The 20351-nt window shown below is 53.0% G+C and overlaps 2 protein-coding genes across 3 annotated transcripts; one reads left to right on the plus strand and one right to left on the minus strand.

Annotated features, from left to right (window-relative positions):
* Window positions 1-68: 68 nt before the first annotated feature.
* Window positions 69-5706, minus strand: TFPT (TCF3 fusion partner). 2 transcript variants are annotated; one of them, XM_084770591.1, is made up of 6 exons: window positions 5347-5706; window positions 4664-4922; window positions 2381-2451; window positions 1009-1078; window positions 546-752; window positions 69-221 (listed from the first exon to the last, which is right to left on the minus strand). In XM_084770591.1, exons 1-6 carry the CDS (start codon window positions 5367-5369, stop codon window positions 102-104), a joined length of 750 nt encoding a protein of 249 aa, XP_084626717.1. In that variant the 5' UTR covers window positions 5370-5706; the 3' UTR covers window positions 69-101. The 2 variants fall into 2 exon arrangements, with proteins under 2 accessions (XP_084626717.1, XP_084626716.1); XM_084770590.1 differs by having other exon boundaries at window positions 516-752.
* A 75-nt stretch (window positions 5707-5781) lies between these two features.
* On the plus strand, window positions 5782-18877 carry PRPF31 (pre-mRNA processing factor 31). Its single transcript, XM_084770585.1, has 14 exons — window positions 5782-5871; window positions 6570-6754; window positions 6859-6919; window positions 9042-9125; window positions 9707-9804; window positions 10903-11009; window positions 11254-11423; window positions 13238-13395; window positions 13827-13916; window positions 16402-16529; window positions 16633-16705; window positions 17228-17356; window positions 17442-17540; window positions 18455-18877. Exons 2-14 carry the CDS (start codon window positions 6578-6580, stop codon window positions 18578-18580), a joined length of 1500 nt encoding a protein of 499 aa, XP_084626711.1. The 5' UTR covers window positions 5782-5871; window positions 6570-6577; the 3' UTR covers window positions 18581-18877.
* Window positions 18878-20351: the final 1474 nt, after the last annotated feature.

Consider the following 20351-nt stretch of genomic DNA (forward strand, 5'->3'; position numbering starts at 1 on the left):
CTCGGCCTCCAACCCCGAGACCTGAGTGTCATTGGAGGTGGGAGCAATGACCGCAGCCCAGACAAGCGTGCATGGGGAGTCTGTTTATTGGGTGGAAGGAGTTAGTCAAAGGGTGGGCTGGCTAGGGTAGGGTAGGCTAGCAGTTTGTCGGGCCCTCGGGAAACCCAACTTGAATCCAAGGCCTCATCTGCTTCAAAGCCAAAGTCTTCCTCAACCTTGATCTGTAACGATAAGGAAGGAGATGGAAGTGGATACGGAGACAGAGACGCCGCTCCGCCTGTGGGCACTGGCTGCCCAGGTCACACACAGATGCTCAGAGCAGCAACCCTCCCCCAGCTCACTTCCTCCTCTTCCACTGTTCCCATAATTAATCAGTTTCTTCTTCAAGCTCTGGCCTGTTTTCCCACTTCCTCTTCCCCATCCTCCTTGACCCTCAATCCCGTGTTGCCGCTCTGTCCGTCCCCCCCCCAGCCCCCGGCCCCCGGCGCCCTCAGAGCCCAGCCCAGGATTCTCACCACGCCTTGGCCCCAGCCCTCGGCTCCCACCTGCACTGGGGCCAGTTCTGGAGTCAACGAAGCCCCCACCCGTGGTGCCCGCCGCCTCTTGCGCCCACTGGGCCCCTCGCCAGGGGCTGGGCTGCTGGAGTCGAGGGGTGCAGGCGTCCTTTGGGGTGGGGAAAGTCCCTCTTTGTCTGGAGGCTCGTTCTCAGCATTGCCTGGGGTGGGGACATCTGTGCCTTGGCTGCCATCATCCTGGTAAGATGCAAAATGAAGGCAGTTAAACGACTTTCCTAAACTGGGCGCGGTGGCGCACGCCTTTTATCCCAGCACCCAGGAGGCAGAGGCAGGCGGATCGCTGTGAGTTTGAGGCCAGCCTGTTTTACAAAGCGAATCCAGGACAGCCAAGGCTGCGCAGAGAAATTCTGTCTCAAAATGCCGCCCCCCAAGAGAAAAAAACAACTTTTCTGGGTTCCCTGTTCTCCCAACGTGCTCGGAGACCAGCGCTCACCTCCAACACGATGGTGAACTGGCTATCCCGGTAGTCATCCCCGTAGGAGTCCAGCACCCTCATGAGGAACCTGTGTGGACAGAGAAGCAACCACTGGGGTCTCTTCTTGGGGAGGGAAGTAAAAGACGGTCAAGTACAGGTCTCTCTAATACTTAAGTCTAAAGTTGTCCCAAACAAAAGGTTTGGGATTCAGTAGTGAGATCCCAGCCTGTTCGACTCCAAATCAAAACTAATATCCTTAAGGTTTCATTATTGTGTTCTTTAATATCCTTTTCCTATTGTTTGGGTTAGTCGGGTTGTAAGGGAGGTAGGCTCATTTAATAAGTTCATAATAAAATTGAGCTTGGGCTGGAGAGATGGCTCAGCAGCAAAAGATTAAAACAAACAAACAGCCAGCTGGGCGTGGTGGTGCACGCCTTTAATCCCAGCACTCAGGGAGGCAGAGGCAGGCGGATTGCTGTGAGTTCAAGGACAGCCTGGTCTACAAAGTGAGTCCAGGACAGTCAAGGCTACACAGAGAAACCCTGTCTCGAAAAACAAAACAAAAAAACGAACAGCCTGGCATGGTGGCGCACATCTTTAATCCCAGCACTTGGAAGACAGGGGCAAGCAGATCTCCCAGTTGGAGGCTATCCTGGCTACAGACTGAGTTCCAGGACAGCCAGGGCCATACAGAGAAACCCTGTTTTGAAAAACGAAATAAGGCCGGGGGATGGTGGCACACATCTTTCATCCCAGCTCTTGGAAGGCAGAGGCGGACTGTTGTGAGTTCGAGGCCAGCCTGGTCTACAAAGTGAGTCCAGGACAGTCAAGGCTATACAGAGAAACCCCGTCTCAAAAAACCAAAAATTAAAAAAAAAAAAAAAAAAAAAAAAAAAGGAAAAACAAAATGAAATGAGGGATGGGTGCGGGCTGCTCTTCCTGAGGACCTGAGTTCAGGTCTCAGCCACCCTCAATGAGTGGCTGACAACCACATATACAACTCCAGCTCCAGGGGATCTGATGTCCCCTTCTGGCATCTGTATCCACATGCACGTGTGTACACAGACACACAAATAACAAAAAATGAACAGCAAACCTTGGTTTGCTCTCCACTACCACATAAAACTGGACACAGTGTTTGGAGGACGCAGTTCAGAGACACAGCAGAGGCTCTGGGCTGCTGCTTTCCTGCTGTCCTCTCTACTTATAGGGAGCAAACACTCTGTCTCTCCCTTTACCCCAATCCCGGCTCCTCTCCCCCTTGACCTCATTCTGGATCCTGATCTCTAGCTTTGTCCCTGTGCCTTCTGACGGCCAGGGAGGTGAGAGACGGCTGGAAGGGCGAGAGCTGGTGGCAGCACGTGGGAGCGCAGAGCACGCGGAACGGTACCTGCGCTCCTGCTGGAGCCTCCGGGTTATCCTTTGCACCTGATGGAGCCTGTTCAAGACTCGCTCATTCACCTGCAGGAAAGGAAGGCAGAAGAAGTGGCAAGGGTTTGAGTGAGCAATTTGAATACTTGTTTCCCAGTTCCTGGCACTATTTGGGGAGGTCTAGGAGGCGTGGCCGTACTGGAGGAATTACAGTCACTGGGGGGCAGCCGCTGAGATTTCAAAAGCTCACGCTATCTATCCCCAGTGCTGTTTCTCTGCTTCATGCTTGCTATTCAAGATGTGAGCTCTTGGCTTCCTAATGCCTCTGCTCCACCATTATGGACTTGAACTCTCTGGAACCCTCAGCCAAAAATAACTTTGTTTGTCTTTCCAAGACAGGGTTTCTCCGTGCAGCCCTGGCTGTCCTGGAACTCGCTCTGTAGACCAGGCTGGCCTCCAGCTCAGAGATCCACCTGCCTCTGCCTCCCAAGCGCTGGGATTAATAAACTCCACCTTCCCCCCTCAAGACAGGGTTTCTCTTATAATCCTGACTGTCCTGGACTCTACTCTGTAGACCTGGCTGGCCTTGGCCTTGAATTCACAGAGATCCACCTGCCTCTGCCTCCTGAGTGCTGGGATTGTAGGTGTGTGCTACCACGCCTGGCATAAACTTTTTCTTTTTTCTCGGTTTTTCAAGACAGGGTTTCTCTGTGTATCCTTGGCTGTCCTGGACATGCTTTGTAGACCAGGCTGGCCTCGAACTCACATCGATCCACCTCCCTCTGCCTCCCGAGTGCTGGGATTATAGCCGTGGGCCACCATGCCCGGCTAGACCAAGCAAATCGTATAAAAGAAAGCATTTAACTGGGGTCTTGTTTATAGTTTATAGTCCACAATCGTCATGGTGGAAAGCACACAGGCATGGCTCTGGAGCACTGGCTGAGAGCTTTACATCCTGACCCCATCCACAGGTGGGAGAAAGAGACTGGGCGTGGCACGGGCTTTTGAAACCTCAAAGCGCACCCCTGACACACCTTCTCTGACAAGGTCACACTTTATAATCCTCCCCAAATAGTTCACCTACTGGGAATAAAGCATTCCAACATATGGCGCTATGAGGGCCGTCCCCATCCAAGCACCACACCCTCACGGGCTCAAGGCTTCAAAGCACGGCCCTCAGCTGTGGGGAGGACACCAATGACTAGCCCTGGACCTCTGAAGGTCAGCCGCAGACTGCGGTACCCATCTCCCTCTCCGCTTCCTGGTACACAATGATGCTAAAGGCCTCTGCCACTTGTTCCTGCTGACACAGACCGAGCCACTCCACGATGGACTGAAACTATGAACCAGAATAAATCATTCCTCTCTGAAATTGCAGCAGCTGCCTGCTGGAGCCAGGCACGATGGCAGGTGCCTAGTAATCCCAGCCCTCCGGGAGGCAGAGGCAGGCGGGTCTCTGTGAGTTCAAGCCCAGCCTGGTCTACAAAGTGAGCCCAGGACAGCCAGGGCTACACTGTGAAACCCTGTCGTAAAAAAACCAAAAACGAGGGCTGGGTGTGGTGGCGCACGCCTTTAATCCCAGTACTGGGGAGGCAGAGGCAGGTGGATCGCTGTGAGTTTGAGGACAGCCCAGGACAGCCAGGGATACATAGCGAAACCTCATCATAAAAAAAGAAAACAAAAACAAAACAAACTAAAAAAGAGGCAGAGTAGGTGAACCTGGGGGTGCCAAAGATGAGAGGCAGGGGATCTACCTGGCCACAACGAATGAAATACAAGAGTCATCTGTGACTCACCAGAGGGCAGAACAGGTGTCTGATGGGTATGGTTGACTTTTCAAGTTGACAAGGTCTAAAAATCACCCAAGAGACAAGACTCTATGCCTGTCTGTGGGAGTCTCTAGATTGGTCTGAGGCAGGAAGACCCCCTCTACACGTGCACAGCACCATTCATTCCGTGGGCTGGCATCATCTACCCCGCCCCCCCTGCTTCCTGCCTACGAGTGCAACATGACCAACTGTCTCATCATGCCTTCTCTGCATATCCTCAAACTCCGAGCCAAAGCAAGCCTTTCATCAAGTTGCTTTTGTCTCCTATTTTGTCATAACGTGAAAAGTGATGAGTATACAGATGTTCTAGAAGAGAACACTCTGGGTGCCTGGCACAGAATTAGACCTATGGATCTGTTCATTTGTTGAAGTACAAGAGGAAACGGAAAGCGAAGGAATTGGGGGGGGGGGGAGGTGGAGGCGGAGGCAGTTTAGGCCAGAGGACCCCCAAATGAGAATCCACACTCACCTACCTGCTCGATCTCCCGGCAGCGCCGACCTAGCGCCTGGTACTTTCTTCGATTTAGTTCCCGTTGGCGACGCCTGCGACCCCGGGCTGCCTCTTCCTCTTCATCCCGCTCTCGGAGTCCTGAACCACCCAGACCACCGGAAACAAACTCCACTTCTGTCTCTAGCTCACTTTCTAGGATGTGGCCACCAAACAGGGGAGGCAGAGCCAACTCTGAGCCTGGTGGCGCGGAGAACTCTTCAAAGCCCACGGCTGCCATGGTCCTGTAGGGCCAAGAGGTTTCAGGCACCCTGCATTCGGGCTCTCCAGCGCCTTCGCAGACGCTCGGGTCCAGACCCCACAACCCCTCCCTCACACCCAGGAGCCCAGACCCCAGCCCTCCTCTCTCATTCCACGGGTCCATGCCCCCCCCCCTTACACCCAAGATTCAGACCCTAGCCTCCTCCTTCAGACCGTAGATCCCACACTCCAATCCCTTTGCTCCCAGATCCACGAGGGCACACAAACTCTTGGTCTTCTCTCCCAGGATGCTTCGTTACAGCCCCGGCACCCACAAAAAAAGACTCTAAAAGAAAGCAATCTCACAAACTACAATCTCCATCATCTCCGAGAGTACTACGGCCGATCGTTGCACATTTCGCAGCCGTGTTTTCGGATTCCTCGTTTACACAAAGCTCATCAACTCACCCTTCTCTCTGTTCCAGCTCCATTTCTCTGGTCAGGAGACTCCTCAAGCCTCAGAGAGGTGGAGCCGAGCGGAAAACTACTTGTCCCATCAGGCCTTGCGACAAAAAAAATACCCTTCGTGCCTTCTGGGAATTGTAGTTTCCCGCCTCGCTTTCGTTTGCAGCGGACTCCAATTTGGTTGAAGCTTGAAGCCCTTGGTTTTATATCTAGCGCCTCTACCGACCGTCTACGTTGTCATCGTCTTTATTCCTGTCTCGTCGCCGTGTGTTTGAGTCAGCGATTCTCCGCTTAACAGGCTCAATCCACGATGTGGTACGCGCTTGCCGAGTCCCCGCTCGCTCGCTCTCCCCGTTGCCGTCCGGCGAGGCAGCTGCTAATAAAGTTGTTTTCTAAACGCTGCCGGAAATGTCGCAAAGTGACCAATCAGAATACAGACTCATCAGCGCCGACCAGAACGTCATTAAAGAGCGCCCACAGCTCTGGGGAAGCGGATTTCTTAGAAACGAACGTGAGAGGATCCAAGCCGTGAGTGAGATGGAGAAGGGAGGGCGGGAAGCCAAGCTACTGGGTCGGGAAGAGAAAGTGTAGTGGCCGATTTAAATCATAGCCTAAGCAACAGTAAACGAACGAAGGGCCTTAGAACCAATATTCAGGACGTATGTGGATCACAACATAACTTACTTTAGGCTGCAATGGGGCATTTGGGCCAGACAGATGGAATATGAGAGCTGAAGGCAGGATGAGGGGAAAGAGCCTGGTTAGACAAAGGGAAATGGATGCTCAGAGATCCAGAGGTGTGGAGAAAAGTTGCCAGGTCAGGTGACAGGTACTTGGGCACGTGTGCTGTGTTCTGTGTGGGTAGTAACTGGAGATATGCTCCATGAACAAAACAAACTGTGGACCCCGCGTGCTGCTGCTGCTGCTGCTGCTGTTGTTGTTTGTTTGTTTTTCGAGACAGGGTTTCTCTGTGTAGCCTTGGCTGTCCTGGACTCGCATTGTAGACCAGGCTGGCCTCGAACTCACAATGATCCGCCTGCCTCTGCCTCCCGGGGTGCTGGGATTAAAGGCGTGCGCCACCACCGCCCCAGCTGACCCTGCGTGCTGTTACCAGAGCTGATGAAGAAGAAAGTTCAGGGGATTGGGAAGGAGGTGCTCCTTCTGGTACTGTGAAGGGACAGAGTCGAGGTGCGGTACTAGGGAGCCCCATTTTCACTTTCCCGTAGGCCTTGGGATGTCTCTGGCCGATGAGCTCTTGGCTGACCTTGAGGAGGCAGCAGAAGAGGAGGAAGGAGGCAGCTATGGAGAAGAGGAGGAGGAGCCAGCGATTGAGGATGTACAGGAGGAGACACAGCTGGATCTTTCTGGGGATTCAGTCAAGAGCATTGCCAAGCTATGGGATAGCAAGATGGTGAGGCGATGGTGCCCTGCTGGTCCCGGGAGGAGGAGCGGTGGTAGGAACAGCGCTTCTTCTTTCCGAGAGTCCTGCTTTCTGACTGTGCTCTCCTCCGTCAGTTCGCCGAGATCATGATGAAGATTGAGGAATACATCAGCAAGCAAGCCAAAGCTTCCGAAGGTGCCTCCTCTCCCTCGCTTTCCTCTGTCCCGTTCTCCCTCCTCGGCTTTCCCCCCCCCAGAGCACTCCCTTTCTTTTCTGGGCCAGTTACTGACCCTCTGAACACAACAGCGCGCTGTACTCAGGCATGTTGGTGTGTGTTTATGATCTCAACGCTTGGGAGGCTGAAGCAGGAGGTGCATGAATGAGTTCAGGTCCAGCCTGGGCTACACAGTGAGGCTGGGGTCAGCGTGGGTAAAACCCGGCTCAAAAATACATGCGTGCGTGCAGTTGGAGAGATGGTTAAGAGCGTCTGCTGCTCTTCCAGAGGACTTGGGTTTGGTTCTCAGCATCCACGTGGCTCATAACTATCCGTCAGTCCAGCTCTTGGGGGGATCTGACACCTTCTTCTGGTCTCTCGGGTATTACACATACATCAGGCAAAACACAGATGAAATAAACACTTTTTCAGAAGAAAGTGAGAGAACACCTATGTTTTTTTTAAAAAAAGGAAGCCAGGCGTGGTGATGCACTCCTTTAATCCCAGCACTAGGGAGGCAGAGGTGGATCGCTGCAAGTTCTAGGACAGCCAGGGCTACACAGAGAAACCTTGTCTCAAAAAACAAAAACAAAAACAAAACAAAAAAACAAAAGGGAAGAAAAGGAAATGTGTACATATTATACTGTAAAACTGATGGAGCCCTTTGTTTTTATGGTTGTGAGGGGATTTATCTTCGTGCTCCCTGAACTATAAGGTTTTTTTCCACATCCACACACCATATATATATATGTGTGTGTGTGTATGTGTATATATGTATGTACATATATTTTAAGACATGGAGATAAGTTCTCACTCTTTCGCCCTGACTAGGTAGCCTACAGTGGCCTTGAACTCGCAACCATCATTCTTTTTCAGCCTCCTGAATGTGAGGTTATAGGCAGAAGCAACATGCCCAGTCTACAGTCCTCACAGAAGGGACTGGCTGTCCCTGCATTGGGTCAGGGAAGAAGCGCCATCCCAATTGGAGTTTGGTTACTTGTGCTAACTCTGGGGAAGGAGCAAGGTCTGTCCCGAGTCACTGTGAGTGCCAAGAGTCTGCGAAAGGTCACAACTTCTACAGGACTCCCAAGTGTCAGGCTGAGAAACTTCTTGCTCCATAAAGCCAAGGAGAGTCACAGAAAGTGACATTTCCTGATGTCCTGTCTGATGAGTCAGACCTTCTGAGATCAAGGATCTATCTAGTGGGGGACATGGACACAGAGCATGTCTAGCCGAGGTGGCTCATTTTTATGCCAAGAAGACATCTCATTCTTCTATAAGGGGAGGGAAGTGTCTTCACCATCTTCTGAGTTTTAATGACTTACAGGGACATCTCAGGCCATATTATTCAATGCCAATATAATTGTCTGTGCATAAAGTGGGGTTTCTGGAAAGAGACTTAAGGAAGGGATGTTCCAGGGAGACGGAACAGTACTTGTGAAGGCCAGGAGGAGTGAAGGAGTCTTGGGTGCTCAGTGGCTGAGAGGATGAGGCAGGAAAGCAGAAAGGATGTGCGGAGGAGCTGATAAGTCAGTGGATCTCCCTGGAGTGACTTCTGTGCTGTGCCCACCAAGGCTGTGGGTCCTTGTTCAGTCTCCATCTACATGAGAGACCTTGAGTGCCCCTCTGAGGATCTTGCTCATTAGCCTCAGGACATTTAAAAAAAAATGTGTGTATTTATTATGTATACAGTGTTTTGCCTGCATGTACACTCTCAGGCCAGAAGAGGGCACCAGATCTCATTATAGATGGTTATGAGCCATCATGTGGTTGCTGGGAGTTGGACTCAGGACCTTTGGAAGAGCAGCCAGTGCTCTCAACCTCTGAGCCATCTCTCCAGCCCTAGCCTCAGGGCTTTGGAGAGCCACAGGAGGGCTTAGTTTTGGAGCAAGATGAGGTCAAGACCGTATTGGCCCAGAGAAAGTTGAAAGCAGGAAACAGGATCCTGGGGAGGATTGCCAGCCCCTGGTGCATGCTTCAGCCCCATACTTAGCCCCGCAGCCCCTGTTTTCTGATTCCATGCAGCCCGAGCCCTAGCCCCCATTTCTGTGGCTTAAGTGGTGTGAGTGTCGCTTCCCCATCCACGCTCCTTCTTCTCCGTAGTGATGGGACCAGTGGAGGCAGCCCCTGAGTACCGCGTCATCGTGGATGCCAACAACCTGACTGTGGAGATAGAAAACGAGCTGAGTGAGTGGTGGGAAGTGTCGTGGAGACACCCGTGCTTGTCCTGTGCTCTTCGCTCTGTACTTGTGACCCTAAAGGGAGGAACAGGCATGAACCCGGACCTCTTTCCTTTGCCTTTGTTGGGCAAAAATACTGCCCTGACCAGGTTCACCTTCTGTAGCAGACTAATTTATATAAAGAGAAACTGCATTCTCCTTCATCAAAGTCTGAGTAAGCAGAGCAGGTCTGCAGACACCCCTTGATCGCCCCCCCCCACCCCCCCACCCCCGCCACCTGCTTCCTGCTGCAGGGTGACTGTGTCACCTCCAAGTCCCTACCAGCAAATGTGGAGGGAAGATAAGGCGTGGTTGTTTCCTTCAGGCTGTGATCTGGAAGTTGGAAATGCATTTCAGCTCACATCCTGTAGCCCTCTGCACCTGCACAGCGCACTGCACACACAGCTCGGAAATGCAAACTTCCTGCTGGCTTCTGTGCACCAACCCATGATCTGGGGGTGTCTACTAGAGAGGTGGGAGTGGGTGTTAGGGACAGCAGCGGAGTCTGCCTCCCTCTCAGTGGACATCTGCCCTCCCTGTCCCATGTAGACATTATCCATAAGTTCATCCGGGATAAGTACTCGAAGAGATTCCCTGAGCTAGAGTCCTTGGTCCCCAATGCTCTGGATTACATCCGCACAGTCAAGGTGAGTGACGAGGAGCCTCGGGTCTAGAAATAACGGAGAGGTGCCGGGCGTGGTGGCGCACGCCTTTAATCCCAGCACTTGGGAGGCAGAGGCAGGTGGATCGCTGTGAGTTCGAGGCCAGCCTGGTCTACAGAGTGAGTCCAGGACAGCCAAGGCTACACAGAGAGACCCTGTCTCAAAAAAAAAAAAAAAAAAAAAGAAAGAAAGAAAGAAAAGAAATAATGGAGAGGCATGATGGGGCCCAGTGGCTAGGACAGACGCTGGGAAGGATGTCTAACTCACATCTCTTGCTTCTCTCCTCCCCTTGGTTTTGCGGGAGGCTCATCACTGGCCTGGCCCTTGCTTCTGGCTGCAGTTGGAGCTGGTGTCCTTTGAGCTGGCATCTGAAGGCTGGCCTGGGCAAAGGCCACAGCTGAATAAGAGCTAAGACCCCGAGTGGGGAACAAGCAAGGAGGAAGTGAGAGGGGCCGGGAGGGGAGCTTGGAGAGGTCAGACAGGTCAGAGGCCATTAGACACTGAACGTTTGGGCTCCTCTGGAAGAAGTGATGGGAGCAGGCGGCGGTGAAAGAGCAAACAGGGTCCTGCCTCTGTCCGAGAGATCAGGATGGCGGCAGAGGAAGTGTCTCTAAAAGAGTGTGCTCTTGAAGGCTTCCTTAGTGTAGCACGGCTTCCTTGGAGGCCACGTTACCCAGGTTCCACTTCTGGGTCAACAGAGCAGAGCCAGCAGCACTGACACTTTAAGTAGTGAAGTTGTAAAACTGTAAAAGGCGGCCGGGCGTGGTGGCGCACGCCTTTAATCCCAGCACTTGGGAGGCAGAGGCAGGTGGATCGCTGTGAGTTCGAAGCCAGCCTGGTCTACAAAGTGAGTCCAGGACAGCCAAGGCTACACAGAGAGACCCTGTCTCGAAAAACCAAAAAAAAAAAAAAAAAAAAAAAAAAAAATCCCAAAACTGTAAAAGGCGAGAGAGGTCTTTAGTATCTGGACCTTAGCCTTCCCAGCTTCCTCCAGGGGAGACCTGTGTTAGTGTTGGAGCAGGAGAGCTTCTAGCATCTTCTGGGGTTACTGTGATTTCTCTCGCTCTCTCCTTTCCACCTCAGGAGCTGGGCAACAGCCTGGACAAATGTAAGAACAACGAGAACCTCCAGCAGATCCTGACCAATGCCACCATCATGGTGGTCAGTGTCACCGCCTCCACCACCCAGGGGTATGTATGCCCCACGGTGAGATGCCGCGAGCCTACCGTGGGAGACTAGAAAGGGCAGAACGGGGGTCACGGGCAGGGCGGTGCTGGCTGAGAGACTTTGAGATAGCCCCAGAGCTCCAGGGACACACAGCTGAGAGGGTGGGTGGCGCTGAACACCAGTCAGAAACATACCCAGCAGAACTTGGGGTGTCCGCCCCCCCCTCCACCCTCGCCTGCTCCAGCTGTCACCTGCTCCACCACTCAGGCAGCAGCTGTCGGATGAGGAGCTAGAGCGGCTGGAGGAGGCCTGCGACATGGCCCTGGAGCTGAATGCCTCCAAGCACCGCATCTATGAGTATGTGGAGTCCCGGATGTCCTTCATCGCGCCCAACTTGTCCATCATCATTGGCGCATCCACAGCTGCCAAGATCATGGGTGAGGTCCCAGCTGGGTCCCCTGGGTCCCGTGGGCTGGGTCTGTTGATAGGTTAGATTACCGTGGGAAAGTGGGGTTTGGTCTTAGGAGCTCTGTTATGTTGTCCCCGAAGACTGAGGTCATCCAGCTGGGCACACACATAACAGAAGCATAGCAAACCGTTCTAGGTTGAGCTGGCTCAAGCAGGTTGCACAAACTTCTTCCCTGCCAACAGGTCCCCTTCATATCCTAGGGCAGTCACACAGTACTAAAGTCAGCTCTCTAACCCTCAGGCTCTCCTACCAGACGGGGCGGCAGATCCTGCCATGTGCTATGCTGCTCCTCCCAGAAGGTTCTGTAGCCAGAGCCCTTCCCTTCCTTGCAGAGAGGTGCTCACAAAAGGAGTATGGGGAAGCCGCCATCTTTGCTTACTTAGCCTGTCTTTGTGTCCCAACGGCCAGGATGCTTATACTCCTAAGGCTGCTGTTTCAGAGTTGACAAGTCTGAGACCAAGGTGCAGTCAGGCCTCTGCTTGCCTCACATACACATGCTGTGTCTTCATGCAGCCATGTCACTGTCTCTATATCCTAATTTCCTTTTCTTAGAAGACTGCCAGTCAGATGGGTTCGAGATCCATATGACCGTACCTTACCATAGCCATCTCCTTCTGTGTCCTGGGCCAGAAAGGTAGCTCAGCGGGTAAAAGTACTTGCCACCCAAGCTCGACAAGCTGAGTGTGATCCCCAAAACCCACATAAAGGGGGAGAGAGCTGAGTCCCATGAGCATCTTCTGGTCTCCATGTACATACCTACTCACATAAAACTAGTAAAAATAGACCCAGAGGTGGTGGATACACTTGTAATCCCAGCACTCAGGGAGGCAGAGGCAGGCGGATCGCTGTGAGTTCGAGGCCAGCCTGGTCTATATAATGAGCCCAGGACAGCCAAGGCTACACAGAAAAACCCTGTTGCGGAAAAATCAAAAAGAAAAAAAATTACTCCCACCTTAGGAAAAATAAAGATCCTATGCACTGCTAGATGCAGTGGCTCAGACCAGTAATCCCAGTATTTGGAAGGCTGAGGCAGGAGGTTGCTTTGAGTTTGAGGCCGGCCTCAGCTACAGACAGGAATATTTTCTCAAACCAGCGAACAAATGAAGGTGCAAGGTTGTCTTAGTCACTGTTCTATGCTGTGAAGAGACACTGCAATTAAGGCAACTCTTGTAAAAGAAAGCATTTAACTGGGGGCTCGCTTCCTCTTTTAGAGGCTTAAGCCATTGTCCTCATGGCCGGGAGCATGGCAGTGGACGGATGTGGTGCTGGAGATGTAACTGAGAGCTATATCCCGATCCGTACCAGAGAGAGAGAGAGAGAGAGAGAGAGAGAGAGAGAGAGAGAGAGAGAGAGAGAGAGAAGGAGAGAGCGATTGGATCTGGGCTGGGCTTTTGAAACCTCAAAACCCACCCTCAGTGACACGCTTTTTCCAACATGGTCACACCTCCTAATCCTTCCCGGTGACTAAGCATTCTAACATATGAGCCTTTGGGGGACAACCTTTTTATTTTTTTTTTATGATTTATTTATTTATTATGTATACAATGTTTTGCCTGAATGTACACCTGCAAGCCAGAAGAGAGCACCAGATTTTATTATAGATAGTTATGAGCCACTATGTGGTTGCTGGGAATTGAACTCAGAACCTTTGGAAGAGCAGGCAGTGTTCTTAACCTCTGAGCCATCTCTCTAGCCCCCGGACAATCTTATTCAAACCACAAAGGTATACATGAGCTCCTGGCTGTGAGCCCTGTGTTCTTCTGACCTCGCCTTTTGTTGTAGGTGTGGCTGGAGGCCTGACCAACCTCTCCAAGATGCCCGCCTGCAACATCATGCTGCTGGGAGCCCAGCGCAAGACATTGTCTGGCTTCTCCTCTACCTCAGTGCTGCCCCACACTGGCTACATCTACCACAGTGACATTGTGCAGTCTCTGCCCCCAGTGAGCGCTTTACCTTGTCCCCCACCCCTACCCCTCCACCCCCACCTCCCCACCCCCACCCCCACCCCCAGCCCCACCCCCACCCCCACCCCCAGCCCCAGCCCGAGCCCCATGCCTTATCTGGCTGGCCTGACAATAGCCCTCAGGCACCTGGAGGATGAGGCAGCAATGGGTTGGAAGAGCAAGGTCACCATTCTGGGGCCACCGCTTGGCCATGAGGATGGTGGCGTGTCTGGAAACGGGGAGCCTTGCAATTGGGTGGCTAGAGTACACCCCCCAAGAGGCTGTTAGTAGAAGAGCCCACAGGTGTGTGGCCTCCCTGCCAGGATCTAGGGAAAGGCACGCTGGCCCTAGATGAGCAGGGACTATTGTGAGGGCTGTTCCCTGCGTCTCCGGACGTTCAGTTTCTTCTCCCCTTTCCACTGCCCCAGGATCTCCGGCGGAAGGCAGCCCGGCTAGTCGCCGCCAAGTGTACACTGGCAGCCCGCGTAGACAGCTTCCATGAGAGCACAGAAGGGAAGGTGAGAGGGCAGGAGTGTTTCGCCAGGGATTGGGGCCTTTTCATGGGAAGAGGCTACTTCAGAGAGCTCTGCCGACAAGCAGAGTGTGTGCACTGTGTGTGTGTGTGTGTGTGTGTGTGTGTGTGTGTGTGTGTGTGCAACCCCCACCAAGGTCATCACCTTCTCGCCTCTGTGCTCAGTTGCGTATAGCAAAGCTATGACAAGTCGCTGTAGATGGAGTGATTTCATTTAAGAGGTAGCCGGGCCTGGTAGCCCATGTCTGTGATGTCAGTACTTGGGAGGCAGAAGCAGGAGGATCACTAGTGTGAGGCAGCCTGGCCTGTATAATGAGTTTCAGGCCAGACCGGCCTTCGTGGTGGGATCCTGTCTTTGAAAAAGAAAGAAGAAGAAAAAAAAAAAAGCACAAGGCTGGAGATACGGCTCAGTCAGCTAAGTTCTTCCATGCAAGCGTGAGGACTTGAGTGCAATTTCCAACACTCAGGTGGGAAAACAAAAACCAGGCACAGTGGTGCATGCCTTAGCCCCAGTGCTGGGAAGGCGGAGGCAGGAGGGTATCTGGAGTTTGTGGGCCTGTCAACCAAATTAACAAGCTCAGCTTCAGTTAGATTCAGTGTCTCAGAAAATTAGCTCAGGAAGCTGGTTGGTGGCAGCGCATGCCTTTAATCCCAGCCCTTGGGAGGCTGAGCAAGGCAAGCTGTCTGTGAGTTCAGGTCCAGCCTGGTCTACAGAGAGTTCTAGGACAGCCAGGGCTACAAGAAGAATCCCTGTCTCGAAATTTAACAACAAACAAACAAGCAAATAAGTAAAGAAATAAGGTGAGGAGTGAGTGCAGAAGCCGTGTGATACCAGTCTTGGGCCTTGTATGTGTACACACAAACACGGTCTCTCTCACTGGACTAGCATCAGGGTTTTAGTTGGGCTGTTCCCATTTGTAGGCTCCTGGGAAGGAATGTTCCTGCCCCTGTCAGCACCAGAGGCCACTGGCCAAGGCAGCATCTCCGTGTCTCTGCTCTGCTGGTTTGGGGCCCCTTGTAAGCTATTGAGCTCACACTGACCACGCAAGGTACTGTCCCTTCTCAGACAGAGATCTCTGCCAGGACACCTGACCCCAAAGCCAGATCCCTGTGTTGGAGGAGCCAGTGTTCTGGCTTCCCCCCCACCCCGCAGCAGGACCTGTCCTCTGCCAGCAGGGCCATGATTCCAGGGTACCTTCTATTTTCCTGGGTTGTCTTAAGAAGTACTGAGTCACTGCTGTGGGCGTTGCTCTGCTAGAAACTCCATCACAGCCCAGGCCAGGAGGTCAGTCTCTGTTTTGCTTTTGCTGCTGTCTTAAACAGGCGGTATAGCAGGGAATTACACAGATGTCAGATGCCTGCCTCCATAGCTTTTGTTTATTGTTTGTTTGCCTTTGGGTACTGCTGGGATTGAACCTAGGACGCTACACATACTAGATGAGTGATCTACCACTGAGCTACAGCCTCAGCTCACTGCTGCCGCCGATCCACCCCTCACCCCAACCCTTTATGAGCCAGGTCTTATCTTTAGTCCAGGAAAACCTTGAAGGATTTTTGATCCTCCTGGCCCAGCGTCCCATGTAGCTAGGATTGGAGGTTGGTGTGTCACACGGTGTCAATTAGGCAGTGGGCCCCAAAAGTCTATAGTGGTCCAGCAGTGCTGTGTGTGTGCCAAGAACAGTAAGGAGAATTATTGGGTGAGGAAGCTTAGATTCTGACTCAGCTAGGATGTGAAGAAAGAGCTTTGAGGCCATTGGGGGGGAGGTGGTTGTTGTTGTTTTTGAGACAGACTTTCTCTGTGTAGTCTTGGCTGTCCTAGACTTGATTTATAGACCAGGCTGGCCCCGAGCTCACAATGATCCGCCTGCCTTTGCCTCCCAAGTGCTGGGATTAAAGGCGTGCGCCGCCATGCCCGGCTTGAGGACGTTTTAACATGGGCCTGAGAGAGAGTTCCAGCCAATCATGTGGATACCTGTGCTGTCCATTTTGAAGAGTATTCCAAACAGGAAGTAGTAAGTGCAGAGAACCTGATGCTAGAGTTCAGTAAACCCCGGCAGGGAGAGGAGCCTGCTGCACCCAGGGACAGGCAGGGTGTCACCTGTGGGGCCTCTGGCTGCTGTGGAGGCATTGAGAAGCAATCCAGCTGGGATCTCTTCTAAGAGGCCGGGGACCTGTGGTGTGCAAGTGAAACAGTGGGGATGACGTGCTGTCTGCTGCATGGGGGACACGGAGTCTGCCTGGCGGTTGTCCAGAGTTGCCAAGCTTGGGTGTGAGAGCTGAACCTGAGCTACAAGTTCAAGGGGCACCAGGCACTGAGAACCCACAGGATACCATCCCGGGCCCAAGGAGGAAGAACGTGGCTTGGGTCGGGCACACTGTCCGGTGGACAGATACCCAATAGATGGGTTGGTAGACGTGTGGCTGAGGGGACAGTCTGCACGGCTGGTCACAGCTTCTCAACTCCCTGCTAGGTGGGCTATGAACTAAAGGATGAGATCGAGCGCAAGTTTGACAAGTGGCAGGAGCCACCGCCCGTGAAGCAGGTGAAGCCGCTGCCTGCACCCCTCGATGGGCAGCGGAAGAAGCGAGGGGGCCGGAGGTAAGGCGTTGGAGTGGGGCTTGAAGTTTGGAATGGAGGGGGCGGGGAGGCTGGCATCTTCCCAGCCACCTCCCTATATCCTGTTGACCCCCACCTGCCCTAGGTACCGCAAGATGAAGGAACGGCTAGGGCTGACGGAGATCCGGAAGCAGGCCAACCGCATGAGCTTTGGAGAGGTCAGGCTCACTCCACAGTAGCAGTAGGACCCCGAAGGGTCTTCTGTCTGCACATCCTGCTGCTGCCCCTCTTCTGTAATCCTAGAGCTCCCCCAGCCTCCTCCCTCCTGCCTCGCCTCTCAAACCACCTTCCCCACAGTGACCTTTGTGGCTCTGAGCCGCCTGCCCTCCCCCCAGCTCCCCGGGCTGCCCCACCTACATCTGGCCATCATCTAGGTGGTCCCGAGAGAATCCACTCAGGTGCCACCTCAGTAGTGCAGCTCGTCTCAGTTCTTGGCAGCCTAGTCTGAATGTAGGGGAAAACGGCCACTGTCTATTCAGGCCAGGACCCAGGTCTTCACAGGGTTCCCACCTATACCCACGCAGAGTTAGGCTGGGCTCTTACAAGGTCACTTAGTGCAAGCCAGTCTTCTGGCTGGGTGGGTGCCCATGAGACTGGCTGATTGGAGACTCCCTGGGTTTTCAGTGGGGGGTCTAGCTGAATGTAGGCAGCTTCTTAGCAAGTTACTCCCGTCTCCCTAGATTGAGGAGGATGCCTATCAAGAAGACCTAGGCTTTAGCCTGGGCCACTTGGGCAAATCCGGCAGTGGGCGTGTGCGGCAGACGCAGGTGAACGAGGCCACCAAGGCCAGGATCTCGAAGACACTGCAGGTATGGACTGGGCCCATGGGAATGGGAGGCAGGTAGGACATGAAGGTCCGTGAGCCCGGATCACACCCTCCTCCTTTTCCTGCAGCGGACCTTACAGAAACAGAGTGTGGTGTATGGCGGGAAGTCGACAATTCGTGACCGCTCCTCAGGGACGGCCTCCAGTGTGGCCTTCACTCCACTCCAGGTATCACGTCCTGTCCTCCCAGGCATGGGGCAGGGTTGTTGTGGAGGCCCTGTTGACCCAGTAAGCACATGAAGAGCTTAGGCATCCCCAGCCACATCCTAAGTGCCAACAGTGGGCAGTGACAGCTGTGACAAGCTCAGACCAACTTTGGAACCGGGCCTGGGACTCTATCCATGGGATCAGATACTCTCTGGGCTTCCCAGTCTTTGTTTTGAGATAGCCCTGTAGTCAGTAACATCCAGGTGGGCTTAAGTGTCACACCAGCCCAGTAGCACTGAGCAGTGTGAAGGGAATGGCTCAGGTTACTCACCACTGAGTGTGTTACTCACAAGTGTGTCCAATAATGTCACAGGAGATGAAGAGCTCCCTAGCTTAGCAGAGTGCCCACGGAGCACCTGCCTACCATGTTCCAGGCTCAGGCATGGAGACAAAAGAGACAAGCTTTGCTTTTTTGTGGGAGGGGAGGTCATGGGTTGGAGAGGACAGATGAATGAGTCAAGTGCACAGTATATTACAAGGCTGTGGGTACCAGGGAGAAACAAGAGTGAGGCCAGGGAAAGCCCAGCAGGAGGATTGGAAACACTCACTATAGTGCTGACATTATCATCGCTGTGATGGTATGGGATTTGCAGGAAACTGGCTGGCCTTGTCCCTCTGGGACTTAGTTTCCTCCTCCAGAACCAGACAGGAGTGGTGATTTTTAGCATCACCCGAGGAAGCTAACTGTCCTGATATCCAAGCCCTGCTCCCAGACCACTTGGTCAAAATCTTCCAAACTGAGGGAGACTCCAGGCACTGTAAACAGTTCCAGGTCCACAAGAGTGTCCGCGAGACTCTGACATGTGTGGTTTTCGTACAGGAGGGAGGCCTGAGCCTCCATACCTCACCGGTCACCCTCTTCCTTCCCATGCCAGGGCCTGGAGATTGTGAACCCACAAGCAGCCGAGAAGAAGGTGGCAGAGGCCAACCAGAAGTACTTCTCTAGCATGGCCGAGTTCCTCAAGGTCAAGGGCGAGAAAAGCGGTACCATGTCCACCTGAAGGGGTGCACACCCCAAGTGGCCACCCACCGGAAGGACATGGAGGACTGGAGCTTCTGATGTGACAGACATCCAGCCAGGAAGTTGTGGTGGCGGCAGCCTGCCACGCCCTGTCCTTGGCCCAAGGCCACAACATCCAAGGAAAAGGATGAAGAGCCTTGGCCTGCCTTCCTGGCCCCCATGCTGTTGCCCCACATGGGCAGAAAGGTCTTCCTCACACTCATCTTTTTTTACTTACCCCGGGGAAAGCAAGTGCTTTTTTAGAAGGAGTACAATTAAATACAGTGTCAGGCTCTGACCAGAGGGTGTGATTATTTATGAAAGACACAGAGAGAAGTCAGAGCTATGGGGCTTCCAGTCCAAGTAGCATGCACCCAGCTCTCTTCTGCTCTTGTGCTGGAATCTAACGGGAGAAGAACCCTGTCTGTTTCTGACACCACCACCATCCTGCCCCCTGAGAACATCAGCATCATGGCCAAACAGGATGGCGACCACAAGGCTCCAGGGCCCATCAAGGCCCACAGGATCATTGTTGTCCCTCAGGCTAGAAGCCTCCTTGGTCTAAGGTACATCCACACTGTGAAGCACGTAAAGGGCCTGGGAAGTGTGTGCAGAAAGCATCCGGCACTCGGTTCATGGTGGACGGAGCCTGTTATTTTAATCCATTTTCAGTGAGGGGCCATGCCTGAGTCCTCAACAAAGGTGAGGCTGGTGGGGACCCTGCCCTGGGAGGCACCAATTTCAGCTAAGCAAAAGAAGCATGCACTACCCAGGCTGACTTGCAAACCGGGGCTGAGTCAAGGGAAAGAACAGTGTGAACCATGTCTGGTGTCATGAGTCCAGGTCTGTAGAAGGTGAGAGAGATGTCTGCTTGAGCTTAGTTCTGTGTGTCTGAACATGGACCCAGCTGGCTGGTCAGGCCTTCTCTTCCTCGTGATGTTGGCAGATCTGTCTGGGGCTTCCTGGCCCCAGTTCCTGTCTCTAGGCCTTTGCTTGTCTACCCGCTGTCTTGATCCGAGTCCCTTGTGCATCTACTGGGGGAAGCCCTTTGTCCATCATTGAATGTCCCTGGCCTGGCTTGTATCTGACATTGCCAGCACCAAGTGGAATGGGATATGAAGATGTGAATCTCAGAATTCAACATGCTACAGGATGGTCTGAGGGCTCACTAAGACATGGCTGCTAGTCCTAGACTTTGATTCAGTTTTGCTAAGATAGAGCTCAAAAAATGTGTATTTCAGCCTGTAATCCTAGATACCCAGGAGATTTGAAGTAGGAGAGTTGGAAGTTCAAAGCTACTTCTGGGCCAGTCTGGGATGTACGAAAAGCCCTGTGTTAAAAGAAGAGGAGGAGGAGGAGGAGGAGGGAAGAAGGAAGAAGGAAAGAAAGAATTTTTAGAGCTGGGAGGGAGAGGTCTAGTAAGCTTGGCAAGGTAGCACTGTTGGTAAAGTGCTTTTCATAAAAACAGGAACCTTGGGAGGCAGAGACAGGTGGATCGCTGCCTGGGGCGTGGTCCTGGTGAGTGGCCTATCTAGAAGACAAACCCCAGAAAACAAATGAGCTGCTGACTTGGCCTTCTCAGCACACATGCACCTGCACACAATATAGTCCTGTGCGTATGTACATGCACACACTTCAGGAGGGAGGAGCTGGCTGGAGAGATGGCTCATGGTTAAGATCATTGGCTACTCCAGAGGACCTGGGTTTGATTCCCAGCACCCATATGACAGCCCACAATGATTTATAACTCCAATCCCAGAGGATATGACATC

The sequence above is a fragment of the Acomys minous genome (genome assembly GCF_964271855.1).
Source record: "Acomys minous genome assembly, chromosome: 20".
In the NCBI taxonomy this organism is placed as follows: domain Eukaryota; kingdom Metazoa; phylum Chordata; class Mammalia; order Rodentia; family Muridae; genus Acomys; species Acomys minous.

Excerpts from the sequence above, each read along its gene's own strand:
- PRPF31 (XM_084770585.1), top strand. The coding sequence starts at position 6,578 with ATGTCTCTGGCCGATGAGCTCTTGGCTGACCTTGAGGAGGCAGCAGAA. Across the intron at positions 9,126-9,706 it reads GGAGATAGAAAACGAGCTGA|ACATTATCCATAAGTTCATC; the intron begins GTGAGTGGTGGG and ends TGTCCCATGTAG. Across the intron at positions 17,541-18,454 it reads TGGCCTTCACTCCACTCCAG|GGCCTGGAGATTGTGAACCC; the intron begins GTATCACGTCCT and ends TTCCCATGCCAG.
- TFPT (XM_084770590.1), bottom strand. The coding sequence starts at position 5,369 with ATGGAGCTGGAACAGAGAGAAGG. Across the intron at positions 4,923-5,346 it reads GAGCTGGAACAGAGAGAAGG|GACCATGGCAGCCGTGGGCT; the intron begins GTGAGTTGATGA and ends TTGGCCCTACAG. Across the intron at positions 753-1,008 it reads AGTTCACCATCGTGTTGGAG|GATGATGGCAGCCAAGGCAC; the intron begins GTGAGCGCTGGT and ends GCATCTTACCAG.